The sequence below is a fragment of the Onychostoma macrolepis genome, chromosome 19, assembly GCF_012432095.1.
Source record: "Onychostoma macrolepis isolate SWU-2019 chromosome 19, ASM1243209v1, whole genome shotgun sequence".
In the NCBI taxonomy this organism is placed as follows: domain Eukaryota; kingdom Metazoa; phylum Chordata; class Actinopteri; order Cypriniformes; family Cyprinidae; genus Onychostoma; species Onychostoma macrolepis.
In genome coordinates, this window is record NC_081173.1 from 5,225,608 (window position 1) to 5,253,055 (window position 27,448).

A 27,448-nucleotide genomic window follows, 5' to 3' on the forward strand; every position below is an offset into this window, starting at 1 on the left:
CAGTGTTTAAGGGGTCTGACTTTATACTGTACTCCATTTCGAGTTTAAATACAGCTTCATTACTACAGACAAAATTTTTTGACTTGTATCTCAGTTTGTAACCTATTTATTTATTTATTTTCAACAGTACTGCAATTACTACAGGGCAAGGCACTGCGGCAGGATAAATGATAAAATATCAAAATATTACTGTTTTGCAGTGTTGTTATTGTTAACTAAAACAGTCTGTATGTAAAACTGTTATAAAATAGAAAAGTGTATAAAATAAAAGAATATTAGTATTAGTATGTATATATATATATATATATATATATATAAAATAATATATAATTTATTATTATTTAATTATATAATAATAAATAATAATAATATTTTTGTAAATAATAAGAAACATTAGTAAAACTTATAATATAATATTAATCTAAATAATATTTAAATTAATATAAAATTATATATAAATTAATATAAAACAATATTAAAATAACACTGCTAAACCAGCCATGGTAATCCCAGTGAGTTTCACACAATGGTCTCATAGCCGCGGGAACATATTTTATCTGGGGGGTGTTGAGGGGCGGGGCTTGATGTGGCAGGGCGGGGCCACAGTGGGGGATTTTTGACAAGATCCTATAAACAGCCCAAACTCTTATAGATTAACATACAAATGAAGATGTAGCCTATATGCGAACCAATATATATTTGTGCTTTTGTGATTTTAGTTCAAGAATTTTTTCTTTAATATTTCTATTATTTAAGGGGATTTTATTAAATATTAACATCGCTGATACGCAAAAGTTTTAGTCAATGCACTTTATCAAATTCTCTCATCAGAAACAACAAAGTGCAGATGTAGCCTACCTACCTGCGATGTAAGAGATGAATTCATACACTGCAGACAACATCACTGATTATAGCTTATAGTTTTTTAGAGTGCTTACAATCACGCTTCAGTAATATTCTTTGATAATGTAAATGTTCTTTGTTGTTTGAATAATAGTGGACATGCGCGTTATAATTAAACTTAAAATGTTTTTTTTTATTAAACGTGATCAGGTTAAATTCAAATTCAGTCTTATTAAAATATTTTGTCATAATATGGATAGCCTACTTGCCTAAAACGTTATGATGTGCGTAGTTAATAGATTACATTAGACTGCAGTGGTTTGAGCGTGTTTGACCAGAGTGCAATTAAAGAGCAGTGCTTATTAACGGTGGCCGTCTTGAGAAGCAAGAAAGCTTCGGAAAACAGCTCATAAAAAGGACGAGGACGTGAATGGTTTTTACAAGTCGCAATGTAAAATTACGGTAATATCGCGTGAACATTCACATGAAATTCAGTCAGTGTGAGGGGGAGATGTAGGGATGCGCACCATGAGGCGCGCAAGAAAAATACAACCGCACTGGGCTACATATTTCTGGTCAGTTTAATAAATAATCACAAAAATTAAGAATTTTGGGGATGATCGAGGGGCAAATGGAAAATCTCAGACCCGGTCCTGCGGCGGGGGGTGCAGCAGCACCCTCAGCACCCCTAGTTCCCGCGGCCATGAATGGTCTTCATTTATGATGACAATTTACAGAAAAATTGTTTTACAAATGGTTTACACATATAAATTCATGCTCATTTCATTCTTGCCCAGTACAGCTAATTCTCAAAAGGATCCCAAAATGTGTTTTTCCTTTTATTTTACAAACTGAGGGACAAGTTTCTGGAATAATCAGCAGTATGCCACTGATGGACACCAATAGACTTAAAATTGCATTGAACCCAGAATATTCTTCTGGCATGTTGGGCTGCAGGAGAGAGGATGTGAAAAGTTGTTTGTGTGCCGCCAGTCTGGGCTGGAATATCCCATTCCTCATTGGCTGGCCAGGGGATGAGGGCGTGTCTGCCACAGGTCTCGTCCAATCAGAGGACACGAAATTATTCACAATTTGTCACATTTACTCTAAAACTGACAGACACTTTCAAAGCCCAGCAATCCAAATCAAATAACATACCACACAACACAACAGACTAAGCAAAGGAAATGTAACAAAATGAAAAATGCTCAAACTTTGTGTGATTATCTGATTTCAACCCAAAGCAGAATTTAAACAAAGCAGCTTTGAAAGTCTCAGTGGCAGCTATCTGGGAATGAATTCAACTAAAGATTCAATCTCACACATGCATCTATTCTTACACAGTAAATAAATCCTAAAAAAAAAAATAAATAAAAAAAAAACAGTAAAAACAGGAAGGGCGAAAACTGGAAGACTGCAGGAAGGTTATAAAATATGGAGAACAAAATTATTCTGAATAAATAAATCCTTAAATAATCAAATTCATCCAAATATAAATGTAATAATTTATTTTGAAATAAATTAAAAGTTTAATGTACTTAATTGAATAAATCATATATATATATATATATATATATATATATATATATATATATATATATATATATATATATATATATATTTTTTTTTTTTAATAATTCAATCAGTGTTAATTATTTAAATGTGCCTATTTATTTATTAAATAATTAAATGTACCAATTTGTTTGTAATATTTCAACAAACTTATAATAATATCCATAATTTATTCTGTAATGTAATTATATATTTGTTGTATTTATTTATTTATTTTCTCAAATGTTTTTCTACATACAAAATAGTATTTCTAAATTAATAAAATGAAGATCACTAGTTTTATTTCCTGATTTACAAAGTTAACATTTAATTATTTCATGTTGAGCACTTCTCAAGCGTTCATCGATAGAAATTCTCTGTCCTCCCAGCATTTGCCCTTCCAGACCACTAGAGCTGAAAGAAACACATGTCTATAATGCACCTTTAGAGAGAACTTGCTATTCTAGATAGTACTACTGCAGTACTAATGCATGCAGCAAAGCAACAGAAAGAGCTCAATACAGACTAGAGCAATCCAGGTAGCTTCCATTACAAAAACAGCAGGGGGAAGGCTTCAGTCCAAACAAATTGTACCGTTTGATTCTTCTACAGACGTATCGAGGTCTGTGCTTTTATTAGTTGACTGCATCAGGAAACAGTATGAAATCCATTTTCGTCTAAAACTCCATTTTTGAAAACTACAAAAGTTTATTATTGCAGTTAAATGGGAGATCCCTCATGTTGTTCCAAACCCATATTACTTTTTTCTTTGTGGAACAGATTTATTTCTTAATTTTAAATATTTAAAAAAAATATTAAAAAAATTAAATTTAAATCACTGCAGGTTTTATGTCAATGATATCTTGCCAAATTAATCTTTTGCATTCCACATAAGAAAAAAAGCCATACAGGTTTGCCTAAATAGTCTTTGGTACAATTTGTTTATTATCTATGAGGTTTAGAGAAATTCTCTACATTGGAAAATGCAATATCTTAAAAGTGTGGTAAATAACATACTGTATCTCTTCATTGTAACACAGAACATAATATTTGATAGTACTGATCCAAACCAGACTTCATAATGACTTCCTCATACTAAATTTAAACTATAGGAAACATATGCATTTTATACAAACTATTGTCTATACAACATAATACAAATATAACGTTCCATGTTACATGACAAAGGATGAAAAATGTTTAAAAAATCTGTTTAAAATTTAAAGAGATTTAATTTAGTAAGCGATGTTAAAACCATGCCACATTTAAAAAGTGTGGAAAAAAATAAACAATTAAAAAAAGTATATAATTCATGCAAAATATTTCAGCCTCAGCAAGACTGCCGTCCAATTAATTAAGCAAAATTCAAACTGTAATAATGAAACAGCTCTTATGAATTGTGGTTATAAATCGTAAGGGCAATGACGTATAACTTTGGGGGGAAAAATAAAATCTGAACAAAAGAGCAAAGGGGGAGAAACTTGGAATGCTGCCGTTTTCCTGCAGTGCATTTTCCAAATAACGCACAGAGAGAGAGAGAGTAATGAAGGATTGAGAAAGACTGCCAGAAATGAAAGAAAAGATTAAAAAGAGACTGAGCAGAGAAAGAGAGAGAAGTCTGACGATGTTACCTGGACCCTAGGGACAAAAGGCGTGGTTCTTCTACTAAGGCATGGACTCTGGATAAGCAAAATTAACAAAGAAAACAAAAGCAATACAACTAAACCAAAACTGCACAGAGGCACACAAATCAAATCAACCCATCTGAGAAGAGATTTAGCCTAACTGAGTGACGTAAGACAGCTTTAATTCAATTATCAGACTGTTTCATACTCAAACATTACCAGAATCCTACAACATAAATAAACTTAAGCCTGTATGCGAGTACTGAAATGTGTCAAAACATAATTCATAATGCAACAGAAATGTTATAACCATGTTAGTATGACATTTTAAAATACTTTTAAAATAACAAATATATTTAAAATAAATTAAAATATTCAAACCTGCCACATTAAGATGCATCACTACCGGTTTTACAGTATTTCAATGTAGGGCTGTAAAATCGATTAATTGTGATTAATTGCATCCAAAATAAAAGTTTTTTTTTTTATTATCACATATTATTACATATATTTCTTAAATATGTACATATAAATACACACACAAATATATTATGTAAAAAAAATAAAAAAAAACTTTAATTTTGGATGCAATTAATCACAATTAATCGATTTTACAGCCCTGTGTCAATGATATCTTAAAAGTGCGATTAACATACTGTATCTCTTCACTGTAACACAGAACATACTATTTGATAGTACTGATCCAAACTTAGCATCTGTAATGTTTTTTTGTTTTGTTTTTTCTCAGAAATTGTACCAACTAGGAAAACATATAGGAAACACTTAGTACACAGTAATAAAATACTTATAAATCATTTGCAAACTATTAGTTTTTAGTTAATTCATAGTTTATAAAATGCAGTTTCTACATTGTTAATACATTAATAGGTTTTGTACAAATAGCGAGTCCTTGATTCATTGTCACATAATTTACAAATTATTGTTTAATTAGCTTATATGTCCAGAGCTATATAATGTGATTTTATCCTTTGTTTTCTACTCATTGTATCCTAACGCTAACTAATGTACTTAATGTGATCTCTGTATTTATTTTATGTAGCGTTAATTTACTTACGTTTGAATAGACACAAAAGCATACAATATTTACATGTTTATGTATTTACTGTCATTTTACATTTTTCTGGCAACTATATTTTTAGTATTTTTGAAAAGCAGTTAAGTTTAGGATTGGAGGTACAGGGTTACGAGAAAAAAATAAATAAATAACGTTAACAAAAACATCATGAAGTTATTAATTTATAATAAAGAACTTTGTGTAATGTTTATGTGTAAAGCGAACTAATACACATTTACAGTATGCTTGTATTTGTAAATGTATTTGTAAACTTGGTGAACTTGGTATTAATGCAATTAATGTCTAATAAAGGCAGGTTATTACCTTTAATTTAGTATTTTCTGAGATCTAATCTAAAGTGAGAATTATTTACTCCTGATAACCATAAACCACTCCTTTACTACTGGTTTAAATACTGTACATCACTTAGGTATGCTTAACAAGTTGTTAACAAACGATAATAAAACATTATATAACTCTTTACATGTGAGCCGATTAAACAATAATAATTTGTTAACTATTGTGACGATGAATGAAGAAGTCACTATTTGTACATAGCATATTAATGTATTAACAATGTAGAGACTACAGTCTATAAACTATGAATTATCAATAATATAATAGTTTGCAAATAATTTCATTACTCTATACTTATTATAAAGTGTTACCAACATATGAACCTTTCATATGAACTATTTTCAAAAAAATATAATACAAATATAGTTCCATGTTACGTGACAAAGAATGAAAAATGTAAAACTCAGTTTTAAAGTTTTAGAGACTTTCGATGTTATTTAAAAAAAAACAACAACAAAAAAAACATGCCACATTCAAAAAGAGAGTAAAACAAATGTCACTTTAAACTATTAAATGATTACCCTTAAGGCTGCGTCTAAAACATTTCAATGCATTGGTTGTGTTTCTCAATAACAAATATATAAACACCAACATACAGCAATGATCAGTATATGTGTGTGTGTGTGTGTGTGTGTGTGTGTGTGTTAAGTATTCTAACTTCAATATTTTAGGATAAATCTCCCTCATTCCAAACAAAAAGAAAACAAATTTACAACAGCGCAAACCATAGTGAGACATTAAAGCATCGCCCGGACAGAAGAACACACTTCAGTGCAAAAACAGAAAAAGTGCATACATTATTATTATTATTAATCAGTATTTCCTTTTTTAACACAGTCTCTCCACATCATGTTTACAGTCGTGGCTACAGCTCGTTTCGCTATTAAACAATTAAAAGGCACAATAACGGCTACTCTGTTTCCACGCCTGAAGCACTTTACTGTACTATACAAACACCTGGGTCAAACTTACCTCGCAGACGTCTCAGGCGTACAGTTAAAGACACTGATAACGCAAACGGCGTGAATTATTTATTCGCTAAGTTTCAAACTGCAGTTAAGATCGAGGCTGATTGTTCAATTAAAACGCAAGGACTTCAGCAGAAAGTACAATAGCTAGTCTTTCAAGGAAGTGCGTTTACCTAACATCCTGATCGGCAGCGCTGTGTCAGAGCTGACCTGCAGAGTCTACGTCAATCAGGTAACAAGCTTGAAAACTAAGAATACTTTTTCCATGTCAGGATTCTTTCCAGGATTCAAGCTGGTCTGATGGACACTGTCTAGCACTGACACACAACTGTCTAGAAAACACACCTGACTAGCAAATGCAAGATGAGCAGCTGATGTGACGTTCATTTTACTGTCCGTTATTTAATATTTTATTATATTATTATATGTATTTAAATATCTTCGATTTCGTTCATTTTAATTTCAGAACACAGATTTTAAAATAACATTATCTGTTCAAATTACATTCTAATGCTTGTAGCATTTAACATTCCACTAAACCTGTCAAAATCAAGTATCAAAATGAACGGGGTAAATAGAAATACAATTCTAATACACAACCTAATTAGTGTGTATTTTAAAAACAAAAAAAAAAGAAAAGAAAAAAAGGCAGGTCATTAATTTATATATTGTGTTAGTAATATTATACAAATAAAATATTGTTAATACTGAGTCCTGAGGAGCAACTCACGATATCTATTTCTAATTACGCAATCTTTAGAGAATTCTCAAACATTTAGTTAATTAGGACACCAACAGCAAGTAAATAAGCCATTTTTATGATTGTAAATTAGGAAGAGGGAGAGTTTTAACTCTTACGATTAATCAAATGTGTAATATTTATGTGGAAATGTTATTATAATTATTGTGCCTGCAATGACCATGTGAAATATCTGTATATAGAATTTGTCACACTGGAAGACCATTAATATTTACCAGTGAAATAAAAAAAAATATATGTGTAAACATACTCTGTCTGCTTCTACTGTAAATGCACTGTTCAAATACTGTTCAAAAGTTTGGTGTAAGTAAGATTTTTTTTAGTCTCCTATGCTCACCAAGGCTGCAAATGTTTGATCAAAAATACAGTAAAAAATAGCAATATTGTAAAATATTTTTACAATTTAAAATAACTGTTTTCTGTGTGAATATACGTTAAGATGTAATTTATTCCTGTGATCAAAGCTGAATTTTCAGCATCATTACTCCAGTCTTCAGTGTCACATGATCCTTCAGAAATCAATCAAGAAACATTTCTGATTATTATCAATACTGAAAACAGCTGTGCTGCTTATAATTCTGGATTCTTTGTTGAATAGAAAGCATTTATTTAAAACCGAAATCTTTTGTAGCATTAGAAATGTATTTTTTACTGTCACTTTTGATCAATATAATGCATCCTTTCTCAATAAAATTATACATTTCTTTAAAAAAAATAAATAAATCTTACTGACCCCAAACTTTTCAACACTAGTGTAAATTATAACTTAAATTCTTAATGTTAAAAAAGTAGTCTATGTTCATTTGTCAACTCTGCACACGCTCTTTTAAGGTCTTGTATCATCTTATGTTCTTTGTGAACAAACAGTAAACACTGGCAAACTCCCTGAAGACATGTGAAATAATCGCTAAACCTCAAAGCTAGCGGCATTTCATCAGTAAAGCCCTGAGATGAGCGGCCAAAGAAAAGCACAAGAAGTCCAGAGATCAGGCACATGTGCAGACGCTGGTACTCACTGAGAGCTGTCCGGACAGATACTGAGGGTTGTCCCGGTGCATGCCAGGACTCATGGGGGACGTAACAGAGATGGATGGGCCCATCTTTTGGGATTCAAAGGAACTTGAACCTGAAAAATCGGCAAAGAATGCTTAAATTGGTTCTCCTGCTGTGAAATGCAGTGCTGAAGTATTGATATGTTTTATAGATCAAAACTAGCTAAACTTACTTGATTCAAGTTGTCCATGTGTGCTCTCTGGTATTCTAGGGACATCGCTACAAGAAAACAGTGAAGAGCATTTTAATGATAGCAGGTGCATGTCTGTAAATAAAAACTCAGAGCGTCCCAACTGTATATCAGAAGGTTATATAGCTGGGTGATATACTGCAGCTAAATCGTAAGGCATTGATGAATTTAAATTAGGGATGCACCGATATGAAAATTTTGGCCAATACCAATAACCGATACTTCTTTATAAATGAAAGCCGATAACCGATATGTTTGCCGATAAATCTAAATCCAAATTTTTATATAATTTTTGAGCCTGATTACAAAAAAGTCTCACCATTAAAAGCATTAAACACTTCAACATAAATCAAACATAAAGCAGCCTTACAAATAAATAAAACAATGCTTAAATAATGCAAACAAGTCACTGGACAACATACATGTTAAAAAAAATATAAATAAAAAAAAAAATAATAATAATAATGTGCCATGGATAAATTAAACAGAATAGCCTCCGCTCCGACAATTAAATTATTTTAATTAAACCATATTGTTGATGAAAATAATATAAAAATAAAAGTGGTGGTTATTATTATTAAAATAATGATTTTGAAAAAGAAGTATCATAAATGAATACCACTGTTTCAAATAGCAGAAACTGTGCTGAAGAGCTGAATGAACACCGGTAACCTGAAGCGCTTATTATTTATACAACATAAACATAATATTATAACTTCTATATATGCACAAAAAGACGCAAATGCGCAAGTAATCTTGAACTAAGTTATGCGCTAATAAGATGTGACGTGCTCTTGGATCTTCCCGCAACAACGTGCTGAAACACGACAAATTAAACCAAAGAATTCACAACGTTTTATTATAATAGTGTTCTCATTATGATATTATATATATGATAGTTCCAATCATTGTTATTAATGTTGTGTATTGCTGTTCGAGCTGCGTGCGCTGAAACTTTGAGCTGAATGAACACTGATAAACTGAAGTGCTTTGCTGGCAGCTTATTTAACTCAAGGAAATTCATCATATATGAGATTAATCAGCTATTTATACTACACATAAATAAACTAAACATAATATAACTTGTATGTACAAAAAGACGCAAATGCACAAGTGAACTCGAACTAAAGTTACGTGCTAACCAGAATGTGTAACTTCTGTTGTGGATGCCCTCTTCCCACAACATGTTATATAATGTTCTCATTATAATATGACAGACTTGCCCTGCACATGTTGCACTTCATTGTATTTTCCTTTTCGAAGTGATTCCAATAATATTTCAAGCAATTAAAAACCATCATGGTGAACAGTGCGCATCTGAAGTGCCTCTGCAGGAAATAATGCATTTTCTTTTTTATTATCGGCTTTAATATATCGGCCAGATTTTCTTATCACTTCGATAACGATAACAGAAAAATTTACATTTATCGGCCGATACCAATATGGTGGACGATATATAGTGCATCCCTAATTTAAATATAAATCCTGATATTTATTTATATTCTCTGAAATTGTTTTAAACAATCATTTCAACCAAACAGCCACTGTTGTAGAAAAGATTAACATTTTTAAATCAAGAAGTAAAATACAGTAAATGTAGTTAAAAAATAATTAAGACATCCACACTGTTTTTCTATAAATTAACAAGCGAAAGAATTACATTTAATCATTTTTATTTATAAACGCCATAGTTATAAATGGCAATATTTACATACACTACTGAAGCTCAGAAGTCTGGAATAATAAAGATATTTCTGAAAGAAGTCTCTTATGCTCACCATTTTCAACACTGATAATAATACACATGTCTTAAGCATCAAATCAGCATATTATTATGATTTCTGAAGGATCATGTGACACTGGAGTAATGATGCTGAAAATTCAGCTTTGTCATCACAGGAATAAATTACATTTTAAAAAAGAAAACAGTTATTTTAAGTTGTAATAATATTCCAAATAATGTACTGCATTTTTATTTTAAAAAAAGTGCAGCCTTGGTAAGAGACTTATTTCAAAAACCTTAAAACATCATAATTATTCCAAACTTTTGACTGGCAGTGTATATAGTATATATTTTTACTAAAACATTTTAAAGTATGAGAAATGCCACATGGGAACATTTTGAGTGATGATGATGAGTCCTTGAATTTTTAAATGATTCACTGAATTAAAAATGAACTTCCAAAATCTGTTTGCACTTTTGCAATGAGGATAAAATCAAAGATGACATTAAAATATCTTAAACTTTGAAGCCAGCGCAACACTGGCTTTGGTTTGCTTTTCAGGATATATATAATTGCCAAATAAAAAAATCATTCAAATATTCACGATGCTAGGTCATTTTACTGTATATTGCTGTCAAAATGACAGCACATGCATGACTGATAGCCATTAACCTAATAAAGGGGAAAAATGCCTAGCATTGAATGTAACAAAATATATATATATTTCTAATTATGTCAATCTGTCCTCCTAAAGCACAGACCTGAAGCAGGACTTTCATTTCAAGCAGTGAATATGTTTCTATGTGTGAGTGTGTATGTGAATATAAGCATTCATATGTTGGGCTCCCACAGGCTATCCTTCTTCATAAAGCTCTATTGTCAAAGAAAATGTGCTCTGTGTCCCTGAACTGACACGTTGAGTATTGTAATGATCCATCATCCGCCTCACTCACCCGATGGGCCGCGAGACCACCAGCTCCACCTGCGGCTCTGGCTTGGATTCTAGAATGATATTGTAAACTTCCTTGAATGTGGCTCCCTGTAAGACCCTCCCGTTCCACTCCAGGACCTGATCACCTGAGGACCGACACAACACCGCATCAATACAACACAGAATATGAGCTAACCAACATTAAAGGGATCATTTAAAAGTTAAAGGGATAGTTCGCTCAAAAATTTTATTCTGTTATCATCAACTCACTCTCATGTTGTTCTAAACCCATAAGACTTTCATTCAATTTCGAAACACAAATGATGACATTTTTAATGAAACCTGAGAGATTTCTGTCCCTCCACTGAAAGTTCATGCAACCAAAACTTTGAAGCTTCAAAAAAGTTCATAAAGACATTGTAAAATAAATCCATACAGTGTAAAAATTTCCACCTGTTTCAACTTAAAAACCTGAGCTCAATTGCTGCCTCAATTTTTAAGTATAATCAACTTAGTTGTACAAGTCATTGTCATAATAACCTAAATTACAGCAAATCGACTAAAAAATATTACTTTTACAGTGTCTTTATGAACTTTTTGAATATTGACCGTTTGTAAACTGCACAATTGTAAATAACATATCTGTACATTCATTTAAACAATTACATTTTTTCTCTACACTTCTACGTCTGTATATAGTGCATTATTTAATTTTCTGTTTTTCTTACATTAGTGTTATATTCCATCTCTGCTGTGTTATTCCTGTGTATGTCCAGGGCTCTACGCTTACTTTTTCTTTAAAGATTTAAAAAATGTATAATCAAAATTCTGATCAAAAAATTAACCTTCCTATTACGAGGTGATATTTGACTCCTTAAAGTGATTTACAGGGAATTTAGTTTTTACCTTTGTAATGGCATTTTTCTAACTTTATTAAAAGTATGTCATCTTTTGTCAAAAATATATATTTATAAGCTTTTTAACATTTTTAAATAAAACAACAGAATAAGTAGAATAAGAATAAGTTACCAATAAAATTAAATCAGTATTTAAGAAATACATTTGTACTACAGAGGTGGCACAGAAGAACACAAAAGTGGCTTGTAGGTGTATTTTCAGACATTTAATGAGGCTCAGAGGTCGCATGAGTGAAATTAAATTCATAAATTCATGTTGAGTTTAATGTTTTAAATATACAATTTTGAATATAGAAATATTAAATGATGTAAATAACAGAAAAGATACTTTAAAAATTAAATTAAAACCGCCAGTAGGTGGCGGCAAGTCACTGATTTTATCACTGAATCATTCATTTAATTGATTCGTTCGAACAGCCGATTCATTCAGGAACGAAGCATCTGACTGTCTTTATGAATGGGTAATTGAATCATTGAACCACTGTGTTTGAATGGAGATGCGCAGCGGCTCAGCTGTCACTTTGTCTGAAACTATTTTTGTTGACGAAATAGAGCAAAATAAGGCAATGATGTTGTAGTCAGACAATATAAGTAACTTAATATTAACTTATTGTTTAACGAACTGTTGTATTAAATAAATATCACATTTGCAAGCTGTCACTCTCCTTAGTTCATCGCGATCTCACAAAACTCCACTATAATAAACGCAGCTCTCCACACTGCACAGTGAATTTCTTATTTACACTCTGTCTACACTTTGTTATAATGAGAGGATACGTCTGATACATTACTCAACGCTGCAAAAATACATAAGTACGTTAGAAAATCGGGTCAGTCGCACAGGTGCTCCTAAATATTTTTTCGTAGTCGCACCCAGTAGTTTACATTCCTAAATGCGACTGAAATGGTCGCACTGTAGAGTCCTCATGTCTGCACTATGTCCGTACTTTCTTCTGCACTGGAAGCTCCTGTCATCAAGTCAAATTCCTTGTGTGTGTAAACATACTTGGAAATAAAGCTCTTTCTGACAACCACAGGAAAGCTTAAAATCCATTTAAATCCAATATAAACTGAATGAATGGTTTAATTCAAACACAAATTAATGAAAAGTCATTGTTGTCCCTCCATTCAAAAGTCCATTCCACCAAGTCTTTCCATTTTCAAAAAGTACATAAAGACACTGTAAAAGTAATCTATACAGTATGAGGGTGACAGAATTTTAATTTTTGTGTGAACTTACCCTTTAAGTTAAAAACACACAGAAAGGACCCTCTTCATATTAAGCGTCCTTAACTACTATGCACTTATATTTAAATTAATAATTTGATACAATGCACTTACTGTGTAATAAAATGAAATTCAATTAAGTAATAATACAAAATATGTTCTGATGTTCATTCGTGTTCATTTCATGCTCTAAGTAAATGTGAAAAGTCGATCGGTTCACATGCTGCTTGAACTGAGGCAATACAGTGATCTGTCACGACACATTAAAGAGCCACAAAATGGTATTTATTGTTTGACCCAACCTCTACCCATTACACCTAACCAGACCACCAAACCTGCCCCTAACTTTACCTGTATCCCCATCAATAGCAGCAGAGGTGATTTACAATTCAACAAGAACACAATAGGTACCTTGTACCTAACAATTCATTACTTTACTATTAAGTACATAGTATTTAAAGACACCTAATGTAAAGCAGGCCCTAAAAACCTTTATCGTAACTTCTTTACTCGTATACAGAATCCCATAATTCAGCAGGACTGTAGAAGCAGCAGCTCTGACTTCACGTGGTTTCAGAGCAAATGCGTTTATGCCTTCCACAGTCTAAAGTGAGTTAAAAGAAATGTGCTTAGTTGTTAAATCTGAATAGATGTGTTCACCTGGTCGGAGATGGCCGACAGTGTCTGCTAGACTTCCTCTCTTCACCTTCGTAATGAAAGCACAAAGTCTGCCAGACTCTGTCATCTTCCCCCCCACCACCTGCAACACAGACAACAGGCAATGCAAAATATCTTTTACATGAAATGTAACAAAGGGCCTGAAAGGTGATTATTTATGTGGAATTTAAAGGCTGAAAGTTTGACCTGTGCTATGGAGAAATGATGATTCACATCAATACCATGTGTGCTAATACTATGGGGAAAGTTCACTAAGATTGAACTGGAATTGCTGATAGCATCATTTACAGTTTTTGCATGCTTTTCTGCATTATTTTAACACCCCACTCACTAAAGGAATTATGCAAATCAAGCAACTCAGCGAACGCACCCACAAAATGAATGCTAAACACAGTTTGCACAGGAAATATTGCTCTCTATTCACAGAAATGTAGTCAGATAATGGCTGGAAGACAGTGAGTGGGCAAACTTACAGGAACTAAAGCACACCACCACAAACACTACCTTAATTTACCCTTTTGTGGGAATGGTTACTGCTTTACTGTAAGTGAAAAGGACCATCAGTAACCAAATTATAATTAGGGGTGTAACGATACACCAATGCCATGGTTCGGTTCCCGGTTTTGGAGCCACGGTTCGGTTCGGTTCAGTTATGTTTGCTGTGGGGGTAGTGTTCATGGCATGGCACCAGCAATGCTAAAGAACATTTCACTTTTAACTTAATAATAATGCTCTGTTAGTTCAATAATGCATTAACGAATAAGACTTTAAAAATTGTTGCTTTGTAAAGTGTTGCTTTGTAAATAAAATGGAATAACTGGACAATAAGGAAATGATTTTAATCAAATATGTAATAACTAGTGCGGTCAAATGATTAATCGTGATTAATCGCATCCAAAATAAAACTTTTTGTTTACATAATATATGTGTGTGTGTACTGTGTATTTATTACATATATATAAATAGACACACATAACAGAAAAATATGTTATGTTTATATACTAAATATATTTATATATAATATAAATTATATGAATATAAATGTAAATATTTTCTAAATATATACTGTATGAGTGTGTATTTATATATACATAAATATACACAGTACACACACATATATTATGCAAACAAAATATTTTTTTTGGATGCGATTAATCGCGATTAATCATTTGACAGCACTAGTAATAACTCAATCTGACTTGACTCGACGTGGATTTTATGTGTGAGGCCATTTGTGCATTTTGAGAGAGCGGGAGAAGCCGCGGTAGGCTACAATCACTCACACTGTTTGTGAAATTCCGTCTCACAGAAAGTTTTCAAATGACTGATCTGCTCTGATAATCTGGATTCATGCTACAGAGTATTAATGTTTATGGGAATTTCCCACTTTATAATCGCAAAATCTGCGGGAATGTGTAGAATTACGCACGATGCCTGCAAATTACAAACTGTGTAGCTTCTTCTGTGGACGCATTTTTGTAACAGCACGCTAAAAACGTCAGCTAAACCCTAAGAATTCACAACATTTTTACAACAGTGATCTCATTATAACGTTATTTATATGACAGTACTTATTAATGTTCTGCATTTCTGTTTTGAGCCGCGCACTGAAGGTCATGTAGGACGATGCATTTTGATAGCGGGTTTTTAATCAATGGGATTTAATTAATCAGATTTATCTCATACAGAATACGCTTCATTATTTATACTACATAACGTTCATATTACAACTTATAGGCTATCTGCACAAAACACCACGAATTGCATAAGTGAACGTGTCTGCGCTGCTCTGAATGTCTAACTCCTTTTGTGGACGCGTTTTTCACGCAACAACGTGCAGGCACATGTCAACTAAACTTTTTATTATAACAGTGTTCTTATTATAATGTTAAATACATGACAGTCCCAGTCATAGTTATTAATATTATGCATTGTTGTTTGTGCTGCTCGTGCTGCGTGTTGAAGAGATAATCACCGTAGTACTACAATGAAGCGCTTTACTGCAGCATAACTCAACCTATCTTATACAAGATAAATAACACACACACACACACACACACACACACACACACACACACACACTATATATATATATATATATATCAACAAAATATTGCAACTAACAGCTCCACAAAAGGCTGTAAGTGGCTGCACAAGCAAACTTGACTGTGCTAGCCCTATATATAACTAGCCCTATATATATATATATATATATATATATATATATATATATATATATATAAAACTCTGTGGATGCATTCTTTCCATAACAACATGCTGAATCATGGCATATTTTTTTACAGTCGTGTTCTCCATTATAATACATTTTGTGAAGCCTATATGACAGATTTGTTCTGCACATGTTGTCCTTAGTGGTACCTTCAAAGTGATTCAAGCAATTCAAACCCATCATGGCTGTACACGTTTTTAAAGTGTCTCAGCAGGACGTATCGGTGGTGGTGTATCGCGGTTTTTCAGTTCGGTTTGAATATCGTTACACCCCAATTTATAACACAAGAACTCAAGCCAACTAATTCGGTCCACAATAAGGTCAAAGTTCAAATCATTAAGAGAAAATTGTAGTTAGTAAACTGTGCATTGTGTATGAAGCTGAAGATCTCTTATGATCTCGGGTCATTAGCATGGCTTTGATCGAGTGATCTTTGACAGTGTTTGGGCATCCTTACCTTGAGGCCCAGCAGTGCCCCCGTGTCTCTGGGCACCGTGCCATCTTTCATCCGCTTGTTTAGCACTATCCGCCCTATTAGGCGCTCTCCATCTTTGGATGGTTGCCATGTCACCGGGTGCTACGGGGTCAAAGTGACAATACACCTCTGGTTTTTATACAAGCATCAACACACATCACATTACAAACACACGCACACACACACAGGCTCAGGAAATTAAAGGAGGAGGTCAACTATTGTTTGCTGTGAAGACACAAACCGAACCAAGGCGCCACTTAAAATACAAGTCAACATGAAATACATTCACAACCCATTTTACTTTGTAATCATATATTTGAGTGAAACAGTATGTTTAATGCAAAAACAAATTTGGATAGGGTTTGATTTTATCCATTTGGGAAGTGATAAGAGTCATGACAAGTTGGTGTTACAGGCCAGAATGGAGTTACAAGGTTGGTAGGAGAAGATGGTAACACTTTAGATTAGAGAACACTACTCACTATTAATTAGTTTCTTGTGAGCATGCATATTACTAGCACACTGCATGTTTATTAACACCTATAAACCACAATGCATAACGTAACTACTACAACAATTGCCTTATTAACTATTAATAAGCAGCAAATAGGTATTGAGCAGGAAAAAGCATAATAGTGAATCGAAAGTGTTACTTTCTGTAGAAGATCTGTAAAAGATTGTAAGAGAGATTTGTAACGTCAGCTGAAAACAAACATTGTTGTAGGTGGAGTAAGTTATTTCATTTTGATGAAAAATTATGAAGACAATAACATGCACATGTGAATCTTGCCAATAAGACCAGGAACACATATTAATTAAGTAAATAGGGTCTGTTTGATTTCATGATGACTTGATAAGGGTATTTTTGTATTAGCAATAAATGCCGTAACATTTACAGTATTTAAAGGAATAATTAAAGCAAAATTTTAAATCCTTTCATCATTTTGCACTCTCATGTCATAAACCAATATAAGGTAAAACCCTGAAAATGTTCCCATCTACTGTAGTTCTCAAATCTAATATACACTCAATTCATATGGTGCATCAAAACACAATGTGCCAATTTTGATGTCAATGTACAATTACTCTTTTTTTTTTCTTCTTTCTTTGGCACTATAGTGTTAAACTTTGCACCATATGTGAATTGTATGTGATTTAAGATGTAAGAAAAAATATCTAAGAAAATGGATAATGTCCAGGCAGAAAATTACCAGTATGTTTTTTGTTAACATTACGGACACTAAAACACAATACTATGCAAAGCGTATTTCAAAATACGGGTAAAACACCTGTGAAAATTCAGCTAAACAGGTTCACGGTTTCTTCTTTACTGTTCTACTGAAGAAAAACAATTCAGCTACATCTTGGACGGCCTGAGGGTGAGTAAATTAACAGCAAACTTTCATTTTCAATGAACTATCACTTTAACAAGGCAAATATTTTTACAGATTTTTCTTAAGAGTATGTTCCTCACTCAAAGCTATTGTATGCCTTCAGAAAGCTTGGAATATAGAACATGGTTTGTATAGACCACTTTTTGGCACATGTTCTTGCCATTGTTGGAGCTTGACAGCTCCAGTCCCCATTATGAATCAGAGCTCTGCTCTCCAGACATCCTGCAGTACATCTCCTGTTGTGTTTAACAGAGGAAAGAAAGAAAGTCCTACAGGTCTGGAACGACATGAGGGTGAGGAAATGATGGCAGGATCTTGGCATTTGCTAACAGCATGAAAGTAATTGTCTTCAAAAGAATTGTCCACCCAATATTTGTTCGGTTTGTGCATTTACTAAAGTACAGACAACAACAGTCAGGACAGATTCTTGACAACGACTCAAAGCAGTAAACTAGATCAGCAGTTCTCAACTGGTGAATCACAACACTGTACGGATAGGGCACGTATTAGTTGATTAAAGCAATAACCTCCAAGAAGCAGTGGTTTACAGTGATTTTAGAACAGCTGTGGGACGTTTTTACAGAACGGAGTGGAGTTGTATTGAGTTGAACAGAGTAATAGTGATGTAATAAGGTCACAGGTGTGTGTTTATGCTGTATTTTACTACGGCTTCAAAGCATTCCACAGAACTAGAAACCATGGCCACTACAAGTTATGACTACTTTAAGTTACGCCCCCCACAAAGCCAATTGAATTTTGTCATCATGATTGTTTTCCCCACTTTTTAAAGTACTTTAATTACGAAACTCTACAGTTACTGCATTTAACTGCAAAACTGAATATTTCACTAATAGCAGTTATTTCATACGTGACGAGATTTGAAAGTTTAATCTTATAAACATTTTAAAAATAAAACACAGTAAATATATCATATACTTGAAAAGATCGTTTCAATGGTTGTATCAATGACATCCACAAGCCATTTTTTTTCTTTGCAAAAAGTTATAGTGGTCATGGTTTATAATACTTTAGGACGCAGGCATAAAATGAAAAATATAAATAGAATAGTTAAAGCTAAAGAGAACATCACATATTTTGTTACTGATGTCAAAGTCTGTACATACAATCCAACTTTACATTCTTTTGTACAAATTCCTCTGTTTTAACATAAATCTTCGTTCACTTGGTTCTTCACATACTTGTTAAAAAGTTAAATTAGATCGATTCCAACATGGGCACGTTGGCAACACAACAGTTCCCATCATGCCTTCTTCCTTAAAATAATCAAAGCTACACATGAGTAAAGGAAGATAAAACTCAAACTACAATCAATTGTTTGGGTCAACCATACTGTGTTTTTTAGTGATTAATTAAAGTGAACCAGGAGTGTTGTGAAAAGTCTCCAGCAACAAGCAAATTATATGTCCAACCTGAATATGAAACATTGTTGATTTGAATCACAGCCAGTCAGAAGATATTTAATATATGTGGTGGAGGATTCTGGACCAATAAGATTTTACAGTGGGTGGGACTATGCAGTGCAATGCTTCAAAAATAAAACCAAACAATTAACAAAATGTTCCAGTACTTGTTAGTCAGGACAAAAACTCAAAAGTTATGCTTGTTGCTTTATCGCATCACAAATATTAATGGTAACACTTTATTTTAAGGACCAATTCTCACTATTAACTAGTTGCTTATTAGCATGCATATTACTAGCATACTGGCTATTTATTAGCACTTATAAAGCACATATTATTCTGCATGACCATATTTTAGATCCCTTAATCTACCTAAACTTAACAACCACCTTACTAACTATTAATAAACATCAAATTAGGAGTTTATTGAGGCAAAAGTCACAGTTAATAGTAAGTTAATAGTGAGAATTATTCCCTACACTAAATGGTTAACCAATGTTTAAACCAATTCACAAATATCGATATCTAATTTTAAAGAGACGTTTTGAACGAGTTGAAACAATACCAGTTGAGAAGCACTGATCTAGATCAATCCACTGATTAACCAGAAAAGCAAAGTAAATTGCTCTCACACCCTCAAGCAGTATGGATGTAGCAAGCTACTTCTATTCGCTATCGCGAAAGACGCGGTGAACGAACAAAAACCAAAGATGGGACAGAAAAGGACAGCATGAAGAATGAGACAGTGAAAAGGGGAAAAGAAAAACAACTGCTTAGTGCAAGATTGATTGCCACACTAGTCTATCCCTGTGTTTAAGCTGAGACTGAAGGATTGTGTGGAAAAAATCATGTCAGGAAATCCCAAAGGGGGGGAACAGCGTGAAAAGGTGACGTGACCAAGTGAGGAAAACAGGTTTGCAATCAGAATGGAGCGTCTGTCCGCATCGAGAAGCATGCAGCATATGGAGCAAACAGTGCCAGGAAGTTTGTCATTCATCTTTCTGTGTGTTAGGATGCGCTACGACTTTGCAGCCAGAAGACAGTGGAGCAAAGCAAACCAGAGGATTCTCCTCTCATCTGAGAGGCACGATTAGTGTAGGAAAGCCTCTTGGGGCAGAAACAGACAGTCGAGCAGGTCAGTCACAGGAAGCGAGAGGCAGGCGGCAGGAAGTCGTCTCAGTACCTTGTCGCTATGGCTATGCTCCTCGTTTAGCGTGGTGCTACTGCACGTGTCAACCCCTGAATCTTTGACCTGCGGCTCGCACCACTCTGCATCTTCGTCGTGGGAGCGCTCCCAAAATTGCACCACTGTCTTTTGCCTCTCAGACGGGGCATAACTGGCGTCCAAAAAATATGCCTGCTCATTTGTTTTTCTTTTTCCCCTTTGAATGTTGCCTAAAAGTTATGGATGATATAAAAAAGGAGGAGAAACAAAACATGCAGAGGTGAATTAAACGAGGGGAAATGGGGTGAGAGGGTCACAAGCCTCACCATAGACATTGAGGAGGCCTCGCTATGCCAAGACGCATGGTCCCACCAGTGACCATCCATATCTCCTGAGGACAGCACAGTGAGAGGACACATACGCACACACTCGTGTCAACAACATTTAACTTATATAGGCAAATACGTAACATTCATTAACTCACGCTTTCTCTTACAGCTCTTTTAAAGGAGTAGTTCGACAAAAATGAAAATGCTGCCATCATTTACTCACCCTCATGTCGTTCTGCAACCGTACAACTGTCTTTCTTCCGTGAAACACAAAAGAAGATATTTTAAAGAATGTACTAGCCATTTTGTTCCATGCAATTACAATGAATGGGGACTGCAACTTGCAAAAAGGATGTTCACGATGGAAACTGCAATGCCTGATTCAAGAATGGATCGTTCTTCTTCTTATGCAAAATTAAATTACCATTCATTTAGTAATGAAATGGAGTTATAAGAACTACTTTTGTGGTGCTTTTGTGAAACCTTCAGTCTCCATTCATTGCATGAAAAACATGAAAAAAAAGAAATAGTGCATTCTTTAAATTTTTTTGTTTGTTTTCCACAGAAGAAAGAAAGTCATACAGGTTGGTGACTAATCAGGGTGACTAAATGATGACAGAATTGTCATTTTTGGGTTAATTATCACTTTAAATCAACACATGTAACAATTGATATCACTTTTATTTGTATGCACTTACCTATAAAGCAAATGGAAAGAAAGAACACATACAGATATTTTAAAGGTGTATAGTGTTACAAAAAGAGCATTAACTACAACACGGCCAAAACTATAAGACAAACCCTGTTTTTCCAGCAATTTGACAAAAAGAAAAGACAAAATATTGGCTTCTTAGCTCTATATCTGAAAGGACATTTTCTGAGAAAGCAAATTACCTGAGTGCCATACATCTAAACAGCACTATTTCTGTTGATAGAGAACCTTTCTGTTAGGAAATCTTTATCTGGTTGGAGACACACAGACATTAAAATCTAGTGCTTAAATGACATATAAAAGACATCTTTTTTTTTTGTTGTTGTTCTGTTTGATACTGTTCCATGCTGTTGCATAATGTACATAATACCATAAAACGCATCCCATTTTGCTGATGTTGTATATGGGATATTTAACACATACATACAGTATATATTGTGCATATTTTCTGTTATGAACACGCAGATATTCTCACTGAATTCCTGGAATGTCAGGCTAGTTTTAGTGTCAAAGAATAATTTAATGCACAAAACCTTTAAAAACACAAATGCCAGAAAGAGATGAGTTCATCATCAATAAGTAAACCTTTAGCATATAAACTGGTATGTTATAACATTAGTTAAACTGAAAGAAAAAAAAAAATTTGCAAGCCAAGCGATATCACTCCATAATAGAGATGCAGGCAACTGATGGTGAGAAAGCAAAAATTTCCATTAAAAAGTAAAGTTTCCCAAGTTCCCAACTCTAACTTTTCAACTGTGTTAGTATGACATTTTAGCAATACATTTTATGACCTTACTTCTCTTGTCTTGCAATTATTTACATGGGTTGGCAAGCAGATGGATTTGCAATGCAGCAATATTGTACTGATACTTTCTTAGCAGTTCAAAACAAAGAACAAGGTCCAGTTTCAAGGTCCAGCTCCTTTAAATATAAACTGGACTGAATTTATGCAAACCATCATCATAAGATTCACTTGAAATGTGCAAAATAAACCGGACTGGATTTAAGTAAACCATTGTCATAGGACTCACTTCATATGTGAAAAATAATAGTTATATACATGTGCCTGTGTCATCAATACGATATATTTGATTAAGAAACCAAGCTGTAGTTTAAAGATAAAAAATATGGTTATTATGCATCCATAATTTTAACAGCCAGATTCAGTGCAATATCACAACGGCACTATAATAAATGGATAAAAGAAATTGTATCCTAGTGTACAGCACGGAAACTTTAATATTGCAGAAGTCTGATTACTGCTGCCAACATTGCATCATCCTGTCCCCAATTTCCCTGCCAGCATGCGGTGATATCTGTATGCTACCGTGAAAAGAATGAACATTGTAAAAGCTTACTTCTGTAGACATTACTTCTGCCTTAATATACACCATGCCTCACAAACCAGAAGCGTTCGCCATTTGTCCAAGCACCATGTGCAGACCGTTCCCAGCGTCTTCAGGAAAAAAGAATTTGTTCTGTTTAGTCCCAATATATTATTGATAATCCGTCTTTGCTGCACCACCCCTTCCAAACCTTGGCAAGTTAAAGTTCTGCAAAGCTGATTTACTCAACTACGTCCACCAGAACAAGGACTAGAACTCAACTGCAGCTCTTCAAATCACACTTGGGTCAGTCTTTAAAGGTCTTGCACATCCCCTTCAAGGAAGACGTCAAAACCCAACTGTTTGCCATTTTTTTTCATTGCCTCTCACGGTGTCGTTCTCTTTCCCTCTCTCTATCTCCTTGCACTGAAATGGAGTTCATGCCTTAGAATAATGAGCTTACCGTTATTCTTGTAAGCCAGCTCAAACACCCTGCCCTACATAGTCCCCGCATCACAACAGACTGTTTCCCTTAGTTTGCCGAGCTGATCCCTGACTCCGAGAACCCTTACAGTTTGCTCATGGCTCCATGGAAGCAAGCATTGGCCTCAATCGCTTGCACCCAACCAATAGAACTATTCCTTTCTTTTAGATTTTCCAACCTTCTGGTTGGTGGTTTTTACATGAAAGGGAAATTTCAGAGCAAACAATTAAGTTAAAAGTCCTTACTCCAAAGCACACAGCAGCATTCCAAGTCACCATTCCAAGTGTTGGCAGTTTGATGAAATATTGACTTACCACCATTTTCCCAGGCTTCACACAGCGTGCCGTCTTGGTGTGTGCCTCCACTAGTTTGCTACTTTGACCAAATCCTTTTCTCTTTCTGCAGGTGGGGAGGGAATTGAGTACTTTGAACCAATCAGGTTGGGCTGTCATTGACTGATTGACGTATGTCCAATGGCACCCAATGGAAGGATAAGCTTGTCAGAGATCAAGCTCCTTCCTGTCTACAGTCAAAAGGTGTGCCACTCTTATGAGGTCAGATGGAGTGATTGGATGCCTGCTAGATTTGTGGCAACTCTAGAGTTTAATGTTGGATGCTGGATTGGAAATTTTGGGAAACATTCATTGCCTGAACAAATACCAACATGGTTACCCTACTGATAAAGCATTGGGATTTGGAGACTTGTTGGTGTTTGTTGGGGTGGTGTGAACCAGCCTTTAGAAAGCTGACTGAAACAGAGAGACTGAGTATGAGCTGGATGAAGGTGGAAGCAAGTGTCTTTTTGAGTCACTACGTGTCCTACTTTCTTCTGCTCCACTGTAGCCTCTTGAGTGCATTAAGCAGCTGTGGTGGAGAGGTAACCATGACAGATGCACTGCTGCTATTTCACTTCCTGACTCTGACATGGAAGTGACCCTCTACCACTGCAAAGCTGCTAGGACTCCCTCTGCCTACTTCTGCAGATGAAGGAAGGTTCTGGGGAGCTCTCTCGAGACTGCTCCTGTGCAAAGAGGCTTATCCAATTGAGCTAATTGTGACCCTGACAACATCAGAGCTTTTAGGGGAGGGCAAAATCTTACATGGTAGAAGAAAAAGGAGGAAGAGGAAGGACAGGTACTTCACAGACAGCAAAGATAGTAGCATTCCATATCCATTCCCGGAATCCTAATGATAATGAGCACCATGACACCAAAAGAAGAGAAAATTTTAACTTTTGCTGAAACACTCTAGCTTAAGCAACCATTGATCAATGGGAGTTTCAAAGAGTCCAGTTGTGTTTTCAGACATCCAACCTGCTGTACTCTCACTCATTTCAAACTGACCTTGCTCTTACATCACTTTCACCCCAGAAGAGAAGTGCCACACCACATTGTGGATACACTCTCAAAAAACTGTTCAGAAATCATACCTTTAGGGGTACAACAGCTTGTCACTGGGATAGCACCCTTAAATTAATATCTTTTATCCCTAAAAACGTTCATAGTAGTACTTTAAGAGTACACATTATAAGGGCTGGGTGATAAATCGATAGCGATAATTATCACGATTATAATTTTCCTCGATAAAATTATATGAAGAGTTCGATAAATGTTCGACATAATGTTTATGCATCAAAAGCGGAACGATCAAAGTTCAAAACGCCCACGCAGCGTGAGTTTACCAGAGCAGATGCGTTCACTCGCTGATGAGACGGTCACGCGAGCACTAAACAGTGCTGTGAGATCCAGTGTGAAGTGCTTGCATTCAGCGAGCAACACAAATGACTCGGTGATTTTAAAGCCGGATGAAACAGTGCTGACAAACAGGAGAAATACTGTGTGCCATGATAAAGTCAGAAGACTTTTCAATCTAAAAGTCGCCGCCATTTACCATGGATTTACTGTAGTAACACTACATATTGAATTTTCATGTAATATAATTATAGTATTTATTTGTGATTAAGCTATAGCATGTGTGCATTTATACTAAATGTTTTTAAACCACTGTTTTTCATACAAATACCTGAAAACCGTATAGTTATATTTTTACCATGGTATTGAGGTGTCAGAATAATTCAATTTCACCATAAAAAAATGAGGTTGCAAAATTTTTTACAGATGTTGCTGATTTTGATAATGAACAAACATTTGATTCTGGCTTTAAACTTGAAAAAAATAAAGATTTGACATTTATCGTGATAATTATCGATATCGACTGATATGAAAAAAAAATATTTTGGCCATATCACCCAGCCCTACACATTATTACTCTAAGGTACCAATGCTCAATTTTTAGGGGTATATAATGGCTCATCTCCACCAAACAGTACAGGTCAGTACAGTACAGTACGGTACAATTCAGGAAAGTACACCCTGATCCAGCTTGCATTTCCACTACCAAGAGTACCCTTACCTCATAGGTGTAGTTTATTCCAAAAATGTAGTGATCTACGTCATTCTCAAGTGAAGAAGAAAACATTGTCTGTGTGTATGTGTTTGAAAACATTAAATTATAAAATGCATTGTTATTTATTTTTGTGTTTGCACACTCTGTTGTATACAAGCCCAACACACACGAGCAGTATGGTGGAAAGAGTGAAGGAGACGCTTCATTCCCCTTGTAGCACGAGCAAGTGACAATCTTCTGTCAACCAATCAATGTTCTGCAGCGAGTCTAGCTCCACCCTTTAGGTATCGAAGTACTACCCCAACGGAAGGGTACCAAAAAAATTGGTATGGTACTATTTTTTGGTATCATTCACAACTTCTGACAATGGAAACAGACATAATTGTGTACCATACCATACTGTACAGTACTGAACCGTACCCACTTGGTGAAAACGGGCCAAGCAGTCAAAAGTTAACTTCAAGAATTAAAGCATCAATCGCAAATATGATGTGCAACCCCCTTTATGCATCTTTATGTGTTAAACGCTCCAACTGAGCTTTCCCATGTGTAAGAGTCTTTATTTAAAATGCACATGCTGAGACATCAATGGCAATTATTTAACGTAGTAAACAACATGCCACAGATATTAGGTTGAAAATAACTCCTAAAGCCTCCCTGTGGTGCTGCCCATTTTGAATCTCTCTTTTTTGACAGATCCAGTTCAGGCCATGGAGTACTTTACTATTCAGTTAACTCAGGTGTGTTAAATAAAGAAGACATCCAAAATGTGCAGTGCTGGGGAGATTCAGTTTGAAAAGTCTGGCTGTATGACTAATAAAGAAACATGGGCCTGGCTAAAAAAGACATTTGAATTATCTTACATCTTAAAGAAACATATTAGCTGTTATACATGTCAAGATGTATCATGCCTTGCTCTTCAACTGAGCTCATAGAAATATTCTCACTTTAAATGTCTAACAGCAAAAGCTATAAAAAATCATATTCTAACAGGATAACAGGATTCTACTTAACAGCGAATGGCAATGTATGACTGTGTCCTGTGTCCCCATTCACACTTTAGCATCTTCAGCCCGGCTTGCATTACATAATTAAACCTGCTTGAATAATGAAACACCCTCCATGGTTTAAACCCTGGTCATGTGACTCACCCCAATTAATTACAAGCGTCAGTGGATTCTCCTTTATCTTAAGTGCAGTTTTAAACTGAATTTAGAGGAGAAAGGTCACAGAATAAATGACATGTTATAACTGATCTTAACAACCCCAAAGCACAGAAACTAAAACAAAAAGAGAATTACCAAGAGAACTGGCACTTTTACTGAATCTGAGGTCAATGCAACAACCTTGCAAGTCTTATACTTAATTTTCTCATTTTTTGACTTCTCATCTGACTGTGTTGAGAATATTAACTAAGGGGTTACTGTTACAAGCAGTAATCAGAGTTAATATTCAACAACAATTAATTACATAATGTAGTTGGCATCAAGCACAACTGAAAAAAAAAAAAAGCAACAATTCTTCAACAAATGATTTCACTATGCTCTCTTAATTAAAAGAGCCTCTCCAAATCTGTATTTAAGGCAGACTCAGTAAGACGACATC

General features: G+C 34.5%; 1 protein-coding gene across 33 annotated transcripts in view; it reads right to left on the reverse strand.

Annotated features, from left to right (window-relative positions):
* The window catches only part of rims2b (regulating synaptic membrane exocytosis 2b), a 175,490-nt gene that overhangs the window by 66,217 nt on the left and 81,825 nt on the right, over positions 1–27,448 (reverse strand). For 27 of the 33 annotated variants that reach the window (XM_058752960.1, XM_058752961.1, XM_058752969.1 and 24 more), the window contains 7 exons: positions 20,603–20,814; positions 16,587–16,706; positions 13,882–13,981; positions 11,100–11,223; positions 8,405–8,451; positions 8,196–8,305; positions 4,026–4,073 (listed from right to left, as the gene is read on the reverse strand). In XM_058752960.1, coding sequence (XP_058608943.1) covers positions 4,026–4,073; positions 8,196–8,305; positions 8,405–8,451; positions 11,100–11,223; positions 13,882–13,981; positions 16,587–16,706; positions 20,603–20,814 — 761 coding nt within the window. Of the gene's footprint in view, positions 1–4,025; positions 4,074–8,195; positions 8,306–8,404; positions 8,452–11,099; positions 11,224–13,881; positions 13,982–16,586; positions 16,707–20,602; positions 20,815–20,910; positions 20,976–27,448 lie in introns of all 33 variants that reach the window. The other 6 variants (XM_058752973.1, XM_058752971.1, XM_058752966.1 and 3 more) reach the window with 4 other exon arrangements.